The sequence below is a fragment of the Emericellopsis cladophorae genome (assembly GCF_022114955.1).
Source record: "Emericellopsis cladophorae strain MUM 19.33 chromosome Unknown NODE_143_length_15710_cov_115_360839, whole genome shotgun sequence".
NCBI classification, from domain to species: Eukaryota; Fungi; Ascomycota; class Sordariomycetes; order Hypocreales; family Bionectriaceae; genus Emericellopsis; species Emericellopsis cladophorae.
The window spans coordinates 1513-14440 of record NW_026251068.1 but is presented as its reverse complement, the minus strand read 5'-3'; the positions used below and the strand labels follow the sequence as shown (position 1 = coordinate 14440).

At 51.6% G+C, this 12928-nt stretch overlaps 4 protein-coding genes across 4 annotated transcripts; 2 read left to right on the top strand and 2 right to left on the bottom strand.

Moving 5' to 3' along the window:
* Positions 1–729: 729 nt before the first annotated feature.
* Positions 730–1590, top strand: J7T54_002770 (uncharacterized protein; the record flags this gene model as incomplete). Its single annotated transcript, XM_051510629.1, has 1 exon — positions 730–1590. The coding sequence occupies one exon, from the start codon at positions 730–732 to the stop codon at positions 1588–1590; it is 861 nt and encodes a 286-aa protein (XP_051358492.1).
* Positions 1591–2600: 1010 nt separating this feature from the next.
* Positions 2601–7300, top strand: J7T54_002769 (uncharacterized protein; the record flags this gene model as incomplete). The annotated part of the gene is made up of 5 exons (XM_051510628.1): positions 2601–4466; positions 4517–5855; positions 5942–6065; positions 6115–6654; positions 6724–7300. The coding sequence occupies 5 exons, from the start codon at positions 2601–2603 to the stop codon at positions 7298–7300; spliced, it is 4446 nt and encodes a 1481-aa protein (XP_051358491.1).
* Positions 7301–8606: 1306 nt separating this feature from the next.
* On the bottom strand, positions 8607–9341 carry J7T54_002768 (aquaporin-2; the record flags this gene model as incomplete). The annotated part of the gene is made up of 2 exons (XM_051510627.1): positions 8607–8930; positions 9090–9341. The coding sequence occupies 2 exons, from the start codon at positions 9339–9341 to the stop codon at positions 8607–8609; spliced, it is 576 nt and encodes a 191-aa protein (XP_051358490.1).
* Positions 9342–10059: 718 nt separating this feature from the next.
* J7T54_002767 (uncharacterized protein) lies at positions 10060–12599 on the bottom strand (the record flags this gene model as incomplete). The annotated part of the gene is made up of 7 exons (XM_051510626.1): positions 10060–10094; positions 10420–10755; positions 10807–11070; positions 11129–11478; positions 11544–12046; positions 12103–12219; positions 12501–12599. 7 exons carry the CDS (start codon positions 12597–12599, stop codon positions 10060–10062), a joined length of 1704 nt encoding a protein of 567 aa, XP_051358489.1.
* Positions 12600–12928: the final 329 nt, after the last annotated feature.

Here is a 12928-nt window from a genome sequence, read left to right as displayed (position 1 = left end):
ACCTACTATTTCCTCGATTATGAACACTTGCACACATACACACTAACTCGGGCCGTGCCTCCACCAAAGCGGTCACGTGTCCGACAGGAGTACAGTACAAATCTTGTAAGTTTGTCCATCCAGTATAAGAGCCGCGCTAGCAGGGACCTTTGAACGAATCAAAATTAGAGATTTACTATGAGCCGCTGCTAGCGCGGAAATCCACATCGTGCCGTAATAACGGTTTAACGGGGCCGGGCCCTGTCGGTCTGCTAAGCAGCTACGCGACTGGGGTCAAGTCGCGAGTGAACAAACATTCAGGGGTTGTGCTGTAGAGTAAACTACTCCGCAAACCCGATCCGTGATCTCCCCCCGAGACGGCTACTGGACGCCACCCCCGGGTCACTGTAGGAGGGCCAAGGCACTAGCAGGGGCTGGCTGCAGCGGTGGCTCGTCCTCCGCTAATACGTAGCATGGTTGGCTCTTGTGCGCCTTGGTGGATGACTCGTATACCCACAAAGGACCGCAACAAATTAAACTGCCTAGGTTGCTTTGTTTTGCACCCAAGTGATTTGTGGTGGCGTGGCATGCTTGGTTCGGGCACAAAGATATGTGCCTTGTTACCTCTTCTGCAGACACTCTTCCGTACTCACTTCCCACTTCCCACTTCCCACTTCCTACTTCCTCTCTAACTTACTTTCTCACAATCTTCTTCCCCCCCAGCTGATTTCGCCCCCATTTAGAATCAGTATGGCTATTCTATCTCGTTGGCAGCTTGTCACCTGGGCATGTGCTCTGTCTTGCAGCACGGTCGCTACGGCTGCCTATGACGATCTACCCGACTTCGATGATCTATCGACTGGCATCACGGAATTCCATCAAGTATTTCCTCGCAACGAGACGTACGCACCTTCACCCCTGTTTCCGGTTGTCTTCGCATTCCAGAACCCGACCATCGCCCAGTCATTGACACCGTCACTTTCGGCCACCTTGTTCAAATGGAATCAGAGCACTAGTGACTGGGATGTGAATGATACGACCAATTTTGACTTCGGAGAAATGGCCAACGCCTCTGATAGCGAGCCTTTCTTTGTTCATGATGTCTTTTGTGGAAACTTCGATATAAAGGCGTATTGGAGTCTCGCCTGGAGTCTCACGTGGATTAACTGCACCGAAGGGGAGGGCCGACGAATACACCCTTATTCTGGAAGTTTCCGCAACTATATACGTTTTACGACCGAGGAAGGTGGCCGAGAGCCTGATTTAGTTGCTTCTTCAGATGATTCCCAATGCTCCGACTTCCCGAGCGTTACTTTGAATATCACCGAAATTGGCGAACCGTACCCTCAAGGCTACCCAGGCCAGTGGTGTGCCTACTTCTCGTCAGTTAAGCCAGACCCGAAGCCCTGCGAGGTGCAGGTCAGCTCGGAACGTGAGGAGAGTATCTTTGCTTCCGCCACCAATGCCTTCTGTCGGGCACTGGAGGACGTGGATCGCCCATCCGACGAAGACGACGAAGAGGGTCATGGCGAGACCATGCGTGGAAGCCTGGCCGCCACTGTCGCGGCTTGCTTTGTATCTCTCGTTGGGATGAGCCTCCTCATAGTTTAGATACACGCAATCACAACCTAGGCGTTCACTTGCATAGTCCTGTGTCTGTACATCCTTTCTCCAGAGTCTTTAGAGTCTTGTGTAGTACGTGGGCGTATATCATGACCAATCGGCCCTTGAATCCGTCCCCAATTTCGTAATCTTCTGTGACCCTCAGGTCTTTCCCCCCATATGCTACCTTAGAGACTTCAAGAGCTTGCCACAAAGAGTTCCAGACCTGCCGAATCGAGCTTGTTTCTTCAGCCGACTTCCTAGAGTATCAAAAGGGGTGGGGGAAGGGGGGAGAGAGGGCTTTTCGTTAGCGTCAGCTGTCACTCTAGGCTTATGTTTTAATTTGTGATAGTTAACGGCTCTTAATCAAGGGCTATATAAAAACTGGGTCTAGCGTGCATAAGCTTCTGGGCGATTTCAGCAGTCCGCGGCACATTCTGCTAAAGAAGGAAAATCTGCAGCTCATGAGCCTCATCACCTAGCTACCCATATAATAACGGCAAACCATCCTTCCACTTTTGGGCCACGCACCCTGCAGAGTGCCTCAGAGACTCGTGAAGCCAAGACAGTCTCTCCGCGTTGGACCGACGCCGATGTAACTGCTAATGCAGTCATCCTGCAACTGTGAGGCGGCCTAAGAACAAAGGCCTCATTGATTCTCATCGGCAATGCCGCGCTTTTCTATCTCACAGACCCACGATAGATATTGAACGAATGTTGAAGCTTTACACACCCTGGGGTAGCGGTGCGTCTTTCCGTTTGTAGCGACACCCCTGGAAACGCATGTCTATAATTCGTACCGCTCCGGTGTGGATGACCAGGGTCCTCCGACCAGGTGTGTCTATCCGTTCCGGCTCTCAAGGTATATAAGAAATGGGAAGATGGACGAATTGATATCTTCCTCTTTCTCTTTCCCTTATACTTATCCACGGTAGTCTGTTCGCTCATTCACAGACTGTTGAAGTTCTGCCATTTGCTCCCTACTTGACACTCATTCTACCGAGCTCAAACAAGCTGCAATGGGCTCTCCCATTCGCACAGCGCTCCTGAAGCTCTCGGGTCTCTTGTTGGCCGCGTCCAACGCTGGCTCAGCACTAGGCTCGGAGTTCAGACAGCCTGTCAGCCCAGGATATCGTCCCGCAAGCGACGTCTGTCCTATGCGATGCGCGGATGCTGGCGCAGACCCGGCCAACTGGCAAGCCTTCCCGGGCTTTGATCAACTCAATCACTGCCCTGAAACCATGTTCTACGACTTCTCCCTCCTTGACAACGTGGATGATAGGACCGCACCTCATCGCATCTTCGCCTGCACCTCTTTTGGTCCTGATTGGACAAGTCTCCCCAACTCGACTCTGCACGCGGCTCAGGCTAACACCGCCGACGTCGAGTATGAGATTGGCTTACTAGACGAGAGTGTCTCTGGTCTAGATGCTTCAGGCATTCGGTCTGTTTCCAAGCAGATGCGTCGCTACTTTGAGAGTGGATTCGGCGAGGCTAATGAGACGGGTGTCCTCTTTGCTCAATCCGGGCGAGCCTCTTTAGGTCTCTACATCGGTTCTGGACTACAGAAAGAAGGCGTCAGCTCGGTCGCCCTCAACGCCCTCGAGGCCTTCGTGTCCTCTGATATGATGGCGTCGACAGTCGGCATGCAGCTCTGCAACCCTGCCCAAGATGCAACGCACGCTTTTGGTTTGATGGCAACTACCAATAGGTCATTTGCCCCAATTCAAGAGGCCATCAAGTCATGGGCGAACGCCACATGTCTGCCCATTCAAAATTCCGAGAAGATTCCAGGAAAGGCCCACCTCGTGACGCCGTTGTTGGAGGGAACCTCGAAGAACTCAACTGCAACACTTTCTTCCAAGCGCTCTGAGCCTAGGAGACTCATAGCGCGGGATGAGTGTGAGACGATTCGAGTCAACCCAGGCAATGGCTGCGGTGCATTAGCTGAGAGGTGCGGCATCCCTGGTCACACGTTTGAAGAGTATAACGACTTTAAAGACGACCTGTGCTCTACGTTGCAAGCTCAGCAGCCTGTCTGCTGCACGAAGGGAGATCTTCCAGACTTGAGTCCCGACCCGCAGCAGGATGGTACTTGCGCCACCCACAAGGTCAGGTCTGTTGATACCTGCAGCAGTCTCGCTGCTGCCAATAGCCTGACCGTGAAAGACTTGAAAGAGTTCAACAAGAACACCTGGGGGTGGACCGACTGCGAACCCCTCCAAAGGGGGGCTGTCATCTGCTTGAGCAAGGGAGACCCTCCAATGCCTGCTCAGATTAAAGGAACTGCATGTGGCCCCCAGGTTCCGGGCACAGAGAAGCCCTCGGAAGGTGAAAGCCTCTCCGATCTCAACCCCTGCCCCCTGAACGCCTGCTGCTCTGGCTGGGGCTTCTGCGGAACCACGGCCGAGTTTTGCACCGACACCAACACCGGAGCACCAGGAACGGCCGAACCAGGAACCAATGGATGCATCTCCAACTGTGGTATGGACATTGTCAGGAGTGATGCCCCTGCGACGTTCCGCAAGATTGGCTACTTCCAGGGGTACAATCTAAACAGAAAATGTATCCATCAAGATGCTACCCAGATTGATGCGTCGGCATACACACATCTACAGTTCGCTTTTGGAATGATTACTCCGGACTATCAGATCAATGCTGGAGACGAAATGTCGACGTATCAATTCGGCGTCTGGAAAAACATCGCTGGACCCAAGAAGATCCTCTCTTTCGGTGGATGGGCGTTTTCGACAGAGCCGGCCACGTACAACATCTTTAGGGAGGGTACCAAGAAAGCCAACCGCCAGGTCCTTGCAAAAAACATTGCCGATTATATCAATAAGCACGAACTTGACGGTGTTGATATCGACTGGGAGTACCCAGGTGTACGTACAAGCTGAAACTTCAAAAGGAAAGCTCACTAACTGTTTCCAAGGCCCCCGATATCCCAGGCATTCCCCCTAGAGGCAAAGATGAAGGTGAAAACTACTTGATCTTCCTCGCTCTCCTCAAGACCTTGTTGCCAGACAAGGAGGTGTCGATTGCTGCGCCCTCCTCGTTCTGGTACTTAAAGCAGTACCCTATCGACAGGATTTCTAAGATTGTCGATTATATTGTCTTCATGACGTACGACTTACATGGCCAGTGGGATGCCGGCAACGCGAACTCCCAGGTTGGCTGCCCCAATGGCCGCTGCCTGCGAAGCCAGGTCAATGTGACTGAGACACATAATGCCTTAGCTATGATTACCACGGCGGGCGCTGCGTCGGACAAGATTGCCGCCGGCTTAACAAGCTACGGACGATCCTTTAATATGGCAGACGGGGACTGCTATACCGAAGAATGCTTCTTCACCGGCACTCGCATGGTTTCAGATGCCACCTTGGGCGAATGCACCAACGAGGGAGGTATTCTAGCTAATGCCGAGATCCTCAAGATCATTGATGACTCTAGCCGCGTCAAACACAACTTCGTAGACCAGGACACACACAGCAATGTCCTTGTCTACGACGGCAATCAATATGTTAGCTGGATGAGCGACGACGTGAAGCAACAGCGCCAGGTATTCTACCAGGCGCTCGGTATTGGTGGATCTGTCAACTGGGCGACGGACTTAGAGAAGTATCATCCCCCCCCTTCTGGAATCAGTAGCTGGCTTTCCATGAGGACCCTCATCTCCGCTGGGTTGGACCCTAGCACGTCTGGTGAACGAAATGGAAACTGGACCGAGCTGAAATGCGACAACAACGCCTGGGTCGACTGGACCAATCTCTCCCCAGAAGAGCGATGGGACCAGATGGATGCCCCAACTGCATGGAGTGACTTGATTGAAGTCTGGAAAGATATGAGGAGTGATAGTGATGAAGTCTTCACCGACATTATCAAAGCGAATACGGGATATCCGTTCGCATTTGGTTGTGGCGACTTTGCCGATGGCTCTGGCTGTACTCAGGAAATGGATTGTGACTCGGAAAATTTTGGCCCTAGAAAGGGCGTTGCCGGAATCGCCATTGCCAACTCTCTGACCAAGGTTAAAGCTGTGAGTACTGCCACCGATGTTCTATCGCGATCTTGGGCTAACATAAAGAAGCTTTACACAAATGCGGAAGACGCTATAACGGATTCTGCTACGCTCAAAATTAACAACGCCCTAGACAGCTTTGGTAACGACTTCGCCCCTGTTCCCCCAGAGCCTGACAATACCTGGCTCCTCGTCTTGCTCGACATTCTCACCATTGGAGCCTCCGCTGCTCTTGGGCCTCTATTCAAGAATGGTACGTTTCGACCCTTGTCAAGTTGGCCCCAAGCTCCGCCACACTGACTGAGAACCTCGCGATGCTGACAATTTTTGGACTACTAGTCATTTCCACGTTGCCCAAGTTCGCAAAAGCCGGATCGACGGCTGCAGCCAACCTAGAGGACACGACTGTCCTTGCTGTGCAGCAAGGGACGACGCTGGCGAAAGATTTGGCGAGCACGAGCTTGTAAGCAACACATTTACCCTTCAGAGGCCTTTCTAACGCAAATCAAAAGGGATGACTGGGGTGAGGATTCACAGGATGATTTCAAGACGTTTATATCAGCAGTGCTCGACTCTTGGTCCCAGATCACCATGGACAACCTCGCAGCACTATTCGACGGTAGTGACGAGTCTATCGACAGGCTATATGGTCTGATAGAAGGGGGCACCTTTATCGATGGCGACGGCCGTGGCGTCGGTAGTGGGGGTTCGACGGCGGATCAAGACGTGAATGATTTGAGGGAGAGCGTTGCTCGAACCTTTTTCAGCCTCGCTATTCCCGAAATTTGGAGATTTTCTGGAACGCACGGATTTATCCTTGACTCAGGTTTGAGCTGCGACGATGATGACAACCTGTCGGATTATATTAACGATGAGGTGAGCGAACATGCCGGGGTCTGCCATAACGGTAAAAGGTATTTCTTGGCGGACGCCAACGGGAATCCTAGTCACATCAGCCACTCGGGCAAGTTTTCACTGCCACCCGGTCTAGAAAAGATCAAGGAGGATGACAATCCCTATGGAGGCATCACTGTAGAGGATCTCGTCAAGGGGTAAGCTCTTTCCATTCTTATCCTTCTGCTCCGAAAAAGGTGCCTGGACAAGCGTACTAATCTCATTAGATCGGTCAACACCTACGATGAGAATGGAGGAAATGGTGCTCCGCGACCTCACAAGCTCGACGATGACTTCATCAACAGTCTCGCATTCGCAGACGATGTTCGAAAAGCTGGCTTGATCCGACTTCCAGTCTGCTCCCCCGAGCGCGCGTACCAAACGTGGGACGACGCCGACGAGCAAGAAAAGAACCACGAGAGCTACCCTTGTCAGTTACTAAAGGGCAAGGATTTCTGCAGCAAGTCTACATTTGTGGACGAGACAAGTGGCGCTTCGCCACTAGTGGAAGATTGCCTTGACATTGTCAAAGAGCTCCAAGAGGATTCTACCAAGGCGTGGGATGTGCTCCTCCTTGGCCACGAGACACTCAAGAAGTCTGGCACCTGTGCTTTTGGCGTCGAGGCCAGGGACTCGCCCGATGGTAACCTCCATTTCTGGTTTGGTGGTCAAGACGTTATTGACTTGATCAACGACGCCGCCAACATGTTTGGGGATGGTACACGAATGGGCGGGAAAGGCAACGTGGACTGCGAGGGCAGTGAGATGATCGAGCAGGTTCAATGGTCTATCTACGGCTCGTAGAGAAGGCAACGGTACCCTCTAAGAGGGTCCGAGGGACGCTTGTGTGGCTTATCCAAGATGGGAGTTCTAATTTCCAAACTGATCCCGGTGAGCTTCGCGCAGGACTACATAGGACCATGGTTTTATATACATATCCTGGAAGATAGTGTTTGAATGTTAAGCAAGAATTGTCGGTCTACTTTTACACGCGTCGCTTTTGAATAATCTCTCGAGATAGTAGCTAGAGACTAGTCATACGTCGTTTATTAAAGTGTTTATATTATGAAGAAGTACTAAGTTCCTGCTTTCTTTCTCTTTCATGTCCTCCCAAACTCTACCAGCTCCCCTAAACTATTTACACTGCCCTCCCTACTACTAGGATCTAACATTCTATAGTATTTAGAGCAGTCCTTGAGGGGCAATGAACTTTTCCACAAGCACTACAACGCCACCGAATAAAGACGTGGTATCAGAGAATGTTCCAAACTGGTAGGCCGGGACCTGGGTGGCGTCGTGGTTGATCCCTTGCGAGTCTACGGTACACGGGGCTTGCGGGTGGTGGACGCGGGAGTTCTGCCGCTGCATTTCAGTGAACATTTGACAGCGAAATTGTACGCAGTGGGTCAGAGAGCGGCGGAGAGTCGGAGACGATTCTTGATCTGAATCGTTGAGAAGTCAGTCAGAATTTGCCGTCCGGTTGGATTAAATAGACTCTTACCAGAGACCGGTGTCTTAGTACGAGTCTGAGGAATTGTATCAGACTACGACGATGTTCAAGGCACGTCAGTGCATTAGTCCAAATCACGGAAGAAAACACCCATTTGCCTGAATATTCAAGAGGATGGAGCAGAGGCGTAGGACGGGAGCTCGTGACCCTCAGATTCGAAATTACTAAACGCCACGAGAGTCCGGAAACATGAAGCTTGTTCCCCGCTACTGTCCTAATGATTCAAGCTGGAACTTCTCAAGCCATTGTGACATGGGATGTAAGGCACTCTCGGTGAGTCTGAAGCGCCAAGATTGTGAGATTTCTAGTCGCTGGTCTCATGGCTGGGCTATCGGGGACAATGGCCCTACCCTGAGTGAATTACAGAATCATCAGACCGGAAAAATGTTCTTAATAGTAGCGTAATTTCTCTTTGATATACCTAGATGGAGTTTACGCGCTAGCTGCTACTGCTTAGGCAAAATTAGAGAAATATCCCCTTTCTCTCTCGACTCAACAACGGCCCCTATCCTCAATGCCGAACAATATCTGGACGGACCGAATTGATTCTACAAGTAAAACACCCGACAAGTAGCAACAAATCACAAGCAACTGTATCTATCAATCCAACCGGTTGCCCCTTGCAGCCTCGGTATCTGCAGCGTCCTGTCCACCGTTGACATCCTCGTAATCCATACATTTCATCAGCTTGTAAACACCAATTGCTAGAACGGCTCCGAAACAAGGGGCAACCCAGAAGATCCAGTGGTATCTCACAAAACCTGTGATGACGTCTGGTCCGAAGGATCGGACGGGATTGATCGAGGTGCCCGTGTATGGTGTGCCGGCAAGATGGGCGATGAAAGCGGATATGCCGATACCGATGGGCGCAAGGAACGTTGCGCGGTGCTTCTCGGCGGCAAGGAAGTATATCGTCAAGAGAAGCTGTGCCGTCAAAAACGTCTCTAGGAAGAACCCTGCCATCAACCACAGCAGCCGCAGCGATAGCAGCGACAATTTGAGTGGGAATAATCATGTCGGCCGAGAGTGACCTTAACGTTAGCTTAGAATCATCTGTGAGAACATGAAGAAAGTGTGGCATACTGAAGGGTTGAACATGCCGCCCGATACGCGGTAAAACACCCAGACGTTGATTGCCAACGAGGTGCCAAAGGCAGCAGCAATGTAGAGAAAGCTGACTGGAAGCAATGGAGACGATCCCCCGCCCTCGGTTTCACTATTCTGACTCGGAACGTCTGTTTGCACTTGCGTATTCAAGGCCGTTTGCGTAGCAGCAAAGGCGAGGAAGAGAAAGAGGAAGGTCCCCAGAAACTCGGCCACAACGACGACCACCATTGTGCGAAACCATGACGGCAGCCGTGTGCTAAGGGACAATTTCTCGTCCGCGGGGCCGAGTTCGATGGGTCGGGGGTATTGCCTTCGACCCATTTTCCGGTTTGACATGCTCGTTGGGCTTTAATCTCCTCAAGTTGAAGCCGTAGGGCCAAATCCTCGTCGGCGAGATGGATTGAAATATCGGCGCATGCCATGATTGACAGTTGGTATGGATACTTGTACTTAGGTAGATTCGGGCACGGTGTAGTAATTGTGATGGCGAAGGTTGGAATAAAATGAAAGGAAGAGGGTTTAGAGTAGGGAGATTGCTAATCATGCCATTATTATCCGCTTGCATTCTAGATCGGCCTCGGTATCAAGCTTGTATATAACAGCTCGTGCAGTACTGGAATGTGGGACAGTTATACGGGCGACGCATACGGCTTGTCATTGGTTTACTCTAAGTGGATCTATTCAAAGCTTATATTCGTTTTTCGTGTTGCTTGGTTCTTGCGAACGAGATCTCCGTTCGTCCGAGTGGGTGAAGCAGGCAACTTGTTATTCGCTGCGCTCATGGTCTCTCTTCTATTCTAGTAACCCAAATTCCCCCTACCCGGAGAGTCCAGCGGAAATCTTCACACAAACAGTGCAGTTCGTTTATCAGCCAAGAGTACTCTAGTGTGATATTGACAGATGACGGTAATTGGACTGAGACAACACGGCTATCTACGCTCCGGCCTTAGACGAACTCCGTGCTTGGTTTGTACATGATTTCTAAAGTGATCAAGACTCTCCAGCTTCAAAGCCTCTCCGTTGACCTGGCACTTTATGTGTTCACACGTAATCGACTTGGACTTTTCCGCTAACTTCATGGATTTCAGATGCACGCGGTCAAAGTGGTCGTTCATCACAGCTGGCTTGCAGGAACGGAAGGCTCTCTCTTCCTCCGACAAAGCTTTGTCTCCAATGCAGCAAGGACATTGTGTCTTCTCCATAAGAAGGGAAAACCTATCCGACTCCGGAGATTCCTCTTTGATAGGTATATCGAGTTCATCCATTATAGGCAAGTCGGCCTGGGTCGTTTGTCGAATGTACTTACGCCTGACAGTCTCTTTCTTGCTGCAGAGAGCCGTCATGAGCTGGGTAGCCTCAATTCGAAGACGTCGGAGTTCAATCCTGTTGAGATTGTCTGGATGATGACAAAGAATCTCGGCAAGCCGAGCACGCTCAGGTATGCGTAGCTCAATGGGTGGCTGAATATGGTTGGCGGCTCCTCCGTCTTCCTCTTCCTCGTCGTCCTCGAAAGCGTTCATTGTTTGTTTCTCAATATCCCACGTTGGTCGGTTGTAAAAGTAGTATTTTTTATGCTCTTGTCGAAGAGCTTTGTTACGCTGCGCACGCTTGTTGCGGATTTTGTTAGAGAGCCGCCGCACCCCTCTCTCAACATCAGCTCCCTGAATCCGAAACCGACCATTTTTCAACTCACCACGTTGGGCCTCGAGCGCAGCGATATCAGGATCTGGTGGCAGCGTTCTCCAGACCTCCTCGGGAACCATGTCGTAGCTTGCTCGAGGATCCCGCATAATGCTGATATGGGTGAAGAATTTGATTAGACCGTCTTCCATTGGCTCGTCTAGAAAAGCGTTCTGGAGATGGAACTCGACCTTCTCGTTGATATATGCGCTGTTGAACGTTGCCCATTTCGGGTCATGCCGCATCACTTGATCACGGACGGCGTTGGGCGCCTTTCCTATAGCCGGTGTTAGATCAACATAAGAACAGTATCAAGTGCTAATCAAGGAATATACCGTTCGCCGCGTTCGCGGCTCCTCGACGGAACCCTTTCGGCCCAATAGGCTCTTCGAACCCGGCGTCTAGGGTCTGTCGTTCCATGTCGTCCCTTAGCTTATAGTACGGTAGCGCCTTCTCCTCGGAGGTACTTGATCCATCAAATCCGCGGAAGATCGGGCGTTCCAGCCACTTCTGCTTCCACCGTAAGTGAGTGCACTGAACGGGGCCTCGGCTCTTGATTCGGAAGACACGTTCGGCCGTGGTCAAGCTCGGAGCGTCGAAGGCTTCGTCGTCGAGGGCAAGGCTGATGATGGCCAGGATTGGGCAGAATATAAGTCTCTTTATAGCTATGAAGAAGAATATGGTCCTGACGAGTGTGAGCTAGGTCAGTTGCCGTCTTCTGTGAGTTGATCAGGGAGAGGGATTACTCACGGCTTGGGCTTGCTATGTGAACCTTTATGGTGGATGAACTTGATAGCCATAGCCAGCACGTCCTCATTAGTATCGGGGTGACGTACTACTATTAAAGAGACGTCCTTATAGCAGAGTGCCTTGGGCCGCCCGCGACCCTCCGATTCTTGCGAGAGAATATCTTCCAGCAGCCTGGAGTTCTTATCAGGGACCTCGTCGGTAGACTTGGCCTCTGCGTCGTCGTCCTGCAAGCTGGCTTGGCCGCCCCAAAGTTCTTCCCATGATCCGTCCCTGGGTTTGTTTTTCTCATTATCCACGACTTCGGCCGGTCGGGCGCCTGTGCACCCGAGAATGAGATATGACCCCGATAGCTGGATCCGCTGTCGCTCGAGTGTGAAGATACCTGTATCGTAGGCGATGTTGAACGTCTGCAGGACGAGTAAATCATCTGGGCCCAGCACCGGCTTCCCGTCGATGTTGGGTGGTCGAAAGCTGTACTTTGGAACGAGATAGGCATCGTGCCACTGGGGACTAGGTCAGCTGTTGTAGAAAAGAGTGCGCATAAGATCCGTTGACTTACCTTAAGGACCTCTCTACTATCGTTCCTGTCCACGTACTTGCCTGTGACGCTGCTGTATAGCTGTTTGTACTGCCGCCAGTACTCCCACGACGTCCCCTCGGAGTTGATCTTCCATGTCTAGCAGAGGTGGTCGAGAAAATCCATGGCTATTGCTCGGTCGGCTTGCTGGATAACGGCCTTCCATGGCCTAATTCGGCGGATTTGCAGTATCTGGCGAGGGGTCAGCGAGGAAATAGTTCCACAAACGGTGGCTCGCACCCTTTCTATTTACGCAGGATACCGGCAATGTTGATTTTAGTGTTGTCCGCGTAGTCGGGCTTGAGGAAATGGACTTCCTTTAACTACTCGCGAAGGGCAGCTCGCTGAGCGGCGCTGAGCGGCGCTGACTTCTTCTTTACCCGCTGCTGCTTCTCGCGCTGGGTGAAGCGCTCGACGAAGTCGGCATGGTGAGTGGTGTACTCGTTTGCATCGCGGAGGGAGCGGTGAGGAGGCGACATGGCAGGCTTAGGTGTAGGCCTCGACGCGAAGAGGGGTTTGGAATGATGGAAGGAAATAGACAGGACGCATATACTGTAGGCGGAGGCGCCGCTATCTTATATGCTCCGCTGCTCGTGGCTCAGGAAACAAGATCGGGACTCTCGTTAAGAAACGGAGAATGCTCTGCCCGGCTGTTGGTCCTAAAATACGACGGCCAAGCGCCTAGCAGGCTGATGACTACGGTGGCACCTATGCACGTGGGTTGCAAATGCTGCAAATGGATAAGTGCGCACCAGACTCTTATGTGTGCGGCGCCGGCGATAACCTCACCACGCCCTTATTTAAGTAA